Source organism: Rhinopithecus bieti, unplaced genomic scaffold (genome assembly GCF_001698545.2).
Source record: "Rhinopithecus bieti isolate Rb0 unplaced genomic scaffold, ASM169854v2 scaffold_19868, whole genome shotgun sequence".
NCBI classification, from domain to species: Eukaryota; Metazoa; Chordata; class Mammalia; order Primates; family Cercopithecidae; genus Rhinopithecus; species Rhinopithecus bieti.
In genome coordinates, this window is record NW_016809528.1 from 27 (window position 1) to 8,256 (window position 8,230).

Here is an 8,230-nt window from a genome sequence, read left to right on the forward strand (position 1 = left end):
AGAGATGTCTCCCATGCCCTCCCACCCCCATCGGAAGTTCCCTCTGCCCATCAGGCTCTGTCACGTTACTCAGGTTTTATTATTTCTGCATCAATCATATCAGAAATGCTTTTTTTTTTTTTCTGGACAGAATCTCGCTTCATCACCCAGGCTGTGAGTGCAGTCTCATGATCTTGGCTCACTGTGACCTCTGTCTCCAGGGTTCAAGTGATTCTTATGCCTCACCCTCACAAGTAGCTGAGATTGCAGGTGTGTGCCACCATACCCAGCTAATTATTGTATTTTTATTTTTATTTTGAGTCTCAATCTGTCACCCAGGCTGGAGTGCAGTGGCATGATCTTGGCTCACTGCAACCACCACCTCCCAGGTTCAAGCGATTCTCCTGCCTCAGCCTCCTGAGTAGCTGGGATTATAGACGCTCACTGCAAGCTCCGCCTCCTGGGTTCACGCCATTCTCCTGTCTCAGCCTCCCGAGTAGCTGGGACTACAGGCGCCCGCCTCGTCGCCCGGCTAGTTTTTTGTATTTTTTAGTAGAGACGGGGTTTCACCGTATTAGCCAGGATGGTCTCTATCTCCTGACCTCGTGATCCGCCCGTCTCGGCCTCCCAAAGTGCTGGGATTACAGGCTTGAGCCACCGCGCCCGGCCCAGTTACTTTTTATATTTTTAATAGAGACAAGGTTTCACCATGTTGGCCAGGCTGGTCTGGAACTCCTGACGTCAAGTAATTAACCTACCTTGGCCTTCCAGAGTGCTAGTATTAGAAGCACGAGCCACTGCACCTGGCCCAATTTTTTTATTTTTAGTAAAGACAGAGCTTCACCGTGTTGGCCAGGCTGATCTCAAACTCCTGAGCTCAAGTGATCCTCCCACGTCAGCCTCTTAAGTAGCTGGGACCACAGACACACAGATGTGCGCCATCATGCCTGGCTAAGTTTTTGTATTTTTGGTAGAGGTGGGGTTTCACCATGTTGCCCAGGCCGGTCTCAAACTCCTGAGCTCAAGGGATCTACCCACCTTAGCCTCCTACAGTGCTGAGATGACAGGCGTGAGTCAACTCACCCAGCGCCTGCATGGGGTTTGGTCAGGTCTGGGTCTGTGCCCTGAAGGGGAGCTCATCCCAGCCCAGCTCCCCACTGCTGCAGCACGTGTGTGGGGGCTTCTCAGGAGGGGAGTGGGAGTTTTCCTGTAGGAGTTTATTGTCCCTGGTGCGGTGGGCAGCAGAGGGGACCATATTTCCTCAGGGTGAGGTGTCCTTTGTATGTGTGGTTGTGTTGCAGGGAGGGGGATGTGTTGATTCTGAGCAATAAACAACAAATTTCTAACATTCAGGATTGACTTCTAAACACTCTTGGTCCGTGAGGAAGAAATCCGGAAGAGGAAGAGGAAAGCAGAGGAGTCAGGGATGGCTCCTCCTCAGGTGAGATGATATTCTCGGTGGATTGTTCTGTCTCCTTCCTTTCAGAAACGCTGGGGCATGGAGTTGGGAATCTTCTCTGAGTCTGAAGCGTCCTGCCTGACAGGTTGCTTTTACTTTAGGTTTGGGGCACATGTGAACGTTTGTTACACAGGTAAACTAGTGTCATCGGGGTTTGTTGTACAGATTATTTCGTCACTCTGGTATTAAGCCCCATACCCAATAGTTATTTTTTATTTATTTATTTTTTTGAGACTAAGTTTTGCTCTTGTTGCCCAGGCTAGAGTATAATGGCATGATCTCAGCTCACTGCAACCTCCGCCTCCTCGGTTCAAGTGATTCTCCTGCATCAGCCTCCTGAGTAGCTGAAATTATGGGTGACCGCCACCACATGTGGTTAATTTTTGTATTTTTAGTAGAGACAGGGTTTCACCATGTGGGCCAGGCTGGTCTTGAACTCCTGACCTCATGTGATCCACCTGCCTCAGCCTCCCAAAGTGCTGAGATTACAGGTGTCAGCCTCCGTGCCCGGCCCCCAATAGTTATTTTTTCAACTTATCTCCTTTCTCCCACTCTCCACCCTCAAGTAGACCCCAGTGTCTGCTGTTTTCTTCTTTGTGTTCCAGGAAATATTCTACTCTGACTTTTGGTCCTACTGGTTGTGAAAATTTACATGTTCTCTCGTTAGTAAACATGACTAGCTTGCTCTTTGCCATCTGCATTGGAAATTGACTGAATGACATGTGGGTCCTTTGCGATTTTTCCCTGTATAAAGAGTGCCATAGTGGCTGCCTCTGCGCACACCTGCGTTCCTACAGATATCTGACCATTCCTGCAGGTTGGGCAGTTGAAAGGGTGATTGCTTCCTCTAGGATGGGGCATTTCCTGTTTTCTTAGATATGACAAGATTCCCCCCTGCCCCCAACTGCCAAAGTGTCATTTTCCAGCAAGATGGAATTCTTCTTCAGGTCAACAAAACTTGCTACTTTTTATATTTTTAAAAACTTTATATATATACACACCTACACACACAATATACACACACGCATATACATATACATACATATACACACACACAAATGTATATATTTTGAACAACTTTTACAGTTTGAAAATCTGGGGAAAATGACAACCCTTTGTATTAACATGTAAGTTTTTTGTGAGTCTGTGTAGGTTTCATTATTTTGTTAACATATATATATATGTATAATGGATTTTCATACTGAGTAATCTAGTTTTCATGTATTTTATTTTATTTTGAGACTGGGTCTCACTGTGTTGCCCAGGCTGGAGCACAGTGGCACGATCTTAGCTCACTAACTTCCACCCTCGGGCTCAAGCCATCCTCCTACTTCAGGCTCCTAAGTAGCTGGAACCACCGGTGCCTGCCACCATGCCCGGCTAATTTTTTTTTTTTGAGATGGAGTTTCTGTTGCCCAGGCTGCAGTGCAGTGGCACGATTTTGGATCACTGCAACCTCTGCTTCCCAGGATCAAGCAGTTCTGCTGCGTCAGCCTCTCACATAGCTGGGATAACAGGCATGTGCCACCATGCCTGACTGAATTTTAGTTTCTGATCTTTCACTATGGACGCTGTCATCTCTGAAGACATCACTCATACTCTGTCTCATCTAGATACTGAATGTCACTTGGTGTGTCAATAAAAGTTTCTGGGCCGGGCACGGTGGATCACGCCTGTAATTCCAGCACTTTGAGAGTCTGCAGCAGGCAGATCACAAGGTCAGGAGTTTGAGGCCAATATGGTGAAACCCCATTTCTACTAAAAATACAAAAATTTACTGGTCATGGTGTTGCACACCTGTAATTTCAGTTACTTAGGAGGCTAAGGCAGGAGAATCGCTTGATCCTGGGAGGTGGAGGTTGCAGTGCACCGAGAACACGCCACTGCACTCCAGCCTGGGCAACTCAGTGAGACTCCACCTCAAAAAAAAAAGGTATAATAAAACACAATTGGGAAGACAAAACGTGGTGGAAAATCCCTCACTCAGATTTGTGAGAACATTCACTGCAACTAAATCTACGCTTTCCCCTCTCTCCTCTTCTCATTTTCTGTAAAGATAAGAACTCCTCCCATAACCATTTGCTTAAAATGTGTTTTCATTTCAGGGTCTATTGACATTCAGGGATGTGGCCATAGAATTCTCCCAGGAGGAGTGGAAATGCCTGGACCCTGCTCAGAGGACTCTATACAGAGACGTGATGCTGGAGAATTATAGGAACCTGGTCTCCCTGGGTGAGGATAACTTCCCTCCAGAAGTGGGAATGTGCTCTTGCATATCTTTGTATTTTCTNAATGTGCTCTTGCATATCTTTGTATTTTCTCTCTTTTTTTTTTTTTTCTTTTTTTAGGTATAGTGTCTCTCTCTGTCCCCCAGGGCGGAGTGCAGTGGTGTGATCAGGGCTCGCTGCAATCTTGAATTCCTGGGCGCAAGTGATTGTCCCACCCCAGCCTCCCCCAGTAGCTGGTACAGGTGCATGCCGCCATGCCGGGCTACTTTTTTAGTTTTTTTTTTTTTTAGAGACAGATTCTTCGTGTGTTGTTGAAGTTGGTCTTGATCTCCTGAGCTCAGGACATCCTCCTTGGTCTCCCAAGTAGCTGGGCTTACAGGCCCCAATCCCCATACCTAACTATTGGCTTTTATTTTTTAAATTTTTGCATATGTGTGTCTTTACAGCTAATATGAGTTTTCTGTGGACAACATGTAATTGGTTCCTGTTGATTCAGCCAGTCTTTACCTTCTGAGTGCAGAGTTAAATGTTTACATTTGAAGTATTACTGATGGAAAAGATCTTACCATTATGTTTTTGTTACATATTATCTGTATTTCTTGTAGGTTTTTTTTTCTTCTTCATTTCTCATTTCCTACTTTTTGTGTTTAATTGGTTTTTTGTGTAGACATGCTTTGACTCCCTTCTTAGTTACTTTTTTTTTTTTTTATGATGGAGTCTCACTCTGTTGTCCAGGCTACAGTGCAGTGGTGCGATCTTGGCTCACCACAGCCAGCTACGCCTCTTGGGCTCAAACGATTCTTGTGCCCCAGGGGCTCAAGTCTGTAATCCCAGCACTTTGGGAGGCCAAGGCAGGCAAATCACCTGAGGTCAGGAGTTCAAAACCAGCCTGGCTAACATAGCGAAACTCTGTCTCTGCTGAAAGTACAAAAATTAGTTGGGCATGGTGGCAAACAGCTGTTATCCCAAGTAATCAAGAGGCTGAGGCAGGACAATCACTTGAACCTAGGAGGTGGAGGTTGTAGTGAGCCAAGATTGCCCCACTGCACTCCAGTCTGGGTGACAAAGTGAGACTCTGGGCTGAGGCGGGAGAATCTCGAGGCAGGAGAAGCCTGCCACTACACTCCAGGCTGAGTGACAGGCGTGACTCAGTCTCAAAAACAAACAAAAAACGAAATAGCGTAAACTGGGAGGCTTCAGACACAGAAATTTATTTCTCATGAATTTGGAAAGTGGGAAATCCAAGAGCAAGATGACAACCAGATTGGTTCCTGGTGAGAGCCTTCTTCATGGTTTATCCCAGCCATCTTCCTGCTGTGTCCTGACATGGCGGAAAGAGGAACAGGCAATGAGCTCTTTAATATCTCTTTTTATAAAAGCACTGGTCCTATTCATGAGTCGTCAACACCCATGACCAGATTCTCTCAAAGGCCCCATCTGCAGGAACATCCTATTGGAGAATAAGAACTCTGAACATGGCTTTTGGTCAAGAAGAACATTCACACCAGGGAGGCTGCGTCATATTGTTTGTTTTTATTGTGCAATTTGTTTTATACAATGTTTTCTGTGATCTCAGTTTATAAGTTTCCCCAGTACACATTCTGTTTTATATTTTATGCATAGTGAACTAGGTAACTAGGGAAATGCATATATATAGTATTACTGTATTGCCTATTCCATAAATGTAGTTGTGACATCATAATTGCATCCTCCGACACTGTTAGTCAATTTTTTTTTTTTTGAGACTAAGTTGCTCAGGCTGGAGTGCAATGGCTCGATCTCGCCTCACTACAACCTCCGCCTCCCAGGTTCAAACGATTCTCCTGCTTCAGCCTTTCAAGTAGCTGGGATTACAGGTGCCCACCACCACGGCCAGCTAATGTTTTTGTATTTTTAGTAGAGTTGGGGTTTCACCACGTTGGCCAGGCTACTCTTGAACTCGGGCCTCATGATCCACCCGCCTCTAAAAGTGCTGGGATTACAGGCATCTGCCACCGCTACAGGCCGTTAGCCACTTCTTATTCCTTATAATGCTGTGTATTTTTTTGACCTCATAAATCAGAAGGTAGTGATCTTAACAGGTATTTCAGTTCATATATTGTGTGCTGGTGGTAAGTAGAAGTTGTAGCTTTTTTCTTAACAGGGAATTGTTTAGAATTCTGCAGGTTGTATAAATGTACCTATTATTTGTTTGCTAGTTTTTTTTTTTTTTTTTTTTTTTTTTTGAGACGGAGTCTCACTCTGTCGCCCAGGCTGGAGTGCAGTGGCCGGATCTCAGCTCACTGCAAGCTCCACCTCCCGGGTTTACGCCATTCTCCTGCCTCAGCCTCCAGAGTAGCTGGGACTACAGGCGCCCGCCACCTCGCCCGGCTAGATTTTGTATTTTTTTAGTAGAGACGGGGTTTCATCGTGTTAGCCAGGATGGTCTCGATCTCCCGACCTCGTGATCCGCCCGTCTCGGCCTCCCAAAGTGTTGTTTGCTAGTTTTATGGGTTATAATATTTTACTAATTTTCATGATTGTACATACGGCTTTTTGGTATGTGGTATGCAATATAACTGACATGAGTCCACTAGTTAATGTCACAAAGTGCCACCAGGCGCTGTGGCTTATGCCTGCAATCCCAGGACTTTTGGGAGGCTGAGGCAGGTGGAGCACTTCAGGTCAAAAGTTCGAGGCCAGCCTGGCCAACATGTTGAAACCTTATCTCTAGTAAAAACTCAAAAATTAGCCAAGCATGGTGGTGTGTGCCTGTAATCCCAGGAACTCAGGAGGCTGAGGCAGGAAAATGGCTTGAACCCAAAAGGCCGAGGTTGCCGTGAGCCAAGATTGGGCCATTGCACTCCAGCCTGTTGCAACAGAGCGAGACTACACCTCAAAATATAAAATACTAAAATACTAAATTTTTTTTTCTTAATGTCACAACTTGCTCTTTCTGCATGGATATAGGTAATTTTATGACAGTTATTCAGAAAAACGTTGTATTAACTTTTTTTCTTTTTTTTTTTTTGAGATGGAGCCTCACTTTGTCGCCCAGGCTGAAGTACAGTGGTGCAATCTCGGCTCACTGCAACCTCTACCTCTTGGGTTCAAACGATTCTTGTGCCTCAGCCTCCCGAGCAGCTGAGACTACAGCTGTGGGCCACCACGCCTGGCTAAATTTTGTAATCTTTTCTTATCTTCTCAGTGCTATGATTGTTTGACAATACAGAATTTCCATTGCTTTTGATTATTCTTACATGAGCTTGTTGTGGATTATTTATGAATATAGTATATTGTGTGGTCCTTTAGCATTTATTTGTATACAGTAAATATGCTGTAAATATGAAGAATATGTACTTTTCATTGATGTGACAGTGATACGTTTGTTGCAAACTGTTAGACACTTTAGGGTCACAGTGGAAAAATACTCCTTACTTTAGGCTTACACATGTTTGTGCCCTGTCAGTGTTTTGTTATGATATTGGAAATACACTTCCGTAAAAATAATTTGAAGCACATATAATGACCTTTATTTATTAAAGAATCTTACACTTTTGTGTTCCGAAAATTTGAAGATCTTGTTTGGGAAGTTTAAAACAAGTATTTTTGTGTGTGTCATATTTACACATTTCAGTATGATTTACCATCTGTACTTAATTGGAAACCTATTGGTGTTTATATTTTGTAGATATCTCTTCCAAATGCACGATGAAAGATTTCTCATCAACAGCGCAAGGCAATACAGAAGTGATCTACACAAGGACATTGGAAAGACATCACATTGGAGATTTTTGCTTCCAGGAAATTTATAAAGATATTCATAACTTTGAGTTTCAGTGGCAAGAAGATGAAAGAACTGTCCATGAAGCACCCATGACAAAATCAAAAGTTGACAGGTAGTACAGACCGATACGATCAAAGGCATGCTGGAAACAAGCCTATTAAAGATCAGCTTGGATCAAGCTTTCATTTGCATCTGCCTGAACTGCACATATTTCAGACGGAAGAGAAAATTGATAATCAAGTTGAGAAGTCTATCAACGATGCTTCCTCAGTTTCAACAGCCCAAAGAATTTCTCGTAGGCCCCAAACTCATATTTCTAATAACTATAGGAATAATTTCCGGAATTCTTCGTTACTCACACAGAAACAGGAAGTACACATGAGGGAAAAATCTTTCCCATGTAATGACAGTGGCAAAGCCTTTAATTATAGCTCACTCTTAAGGAAACATCAGATAATCCATTTAGGAGAGAAACAATGTAAATGTGATGTATGTGGCAAAGTCTTTAATAGGAAGCAATATCTTGCATGCCATCGTAGATGTCACACTGGTGAGAAACCTTACAAGTGTAATGAATGTGGCAAGACTTTCAGTCAGACGTCATCCCTTACATGCCATCGTAGACTTCATACTGGAGAGAAACCTTACAAATGTGAAGAATGTGACACAGCTTTCCGTTTCAAATCAAACCTTGAAAGACATAGGAGAATTCATACTGGAGAGAAACCGTACAAGTGTAATGAGTGTGAGAAGACCTTTAGTCGGACGTCATCCCTCACATGCCATCGTAGACTTCAT

General features: G+C 43.9%; 1 protein-coding gene and 1 pseudogene across 1 annotated transcript; both read left to right on the plus strand.

The window, feature by feature from the left end:
• The first annotated feature begins 201 nt into the window (after positions 1-201).
• On the plus strand, positions 202-4,033 carry LOC108540568 (zinc finger protein 888-like). The gene is made up of 4 exons (XM_017889684.1): positions 202-249; positions 1,333-1,420; positions 3,544-3,670; positions 3,963-4,033. Exons 2-4 carry the CDS (start codon positions 1,406-1,408, stop codon positions 4,031-4,033), a joined length of 213 nt encoding a protein of 70 aa, XP_017745173.1. The 5' UTR covers positions 202-249; positions 1,333-1,405.
• Positions 4,034-6,811: 2,778 nt separating this feature from the next.
• LOC108540566 (putative protein ZNF321) lies at positions 6,812-7,924 on the plus strand (annotated as a pseudogene).
• Positions 7,925-8,230: the final 306 nt, after the last annotated feature.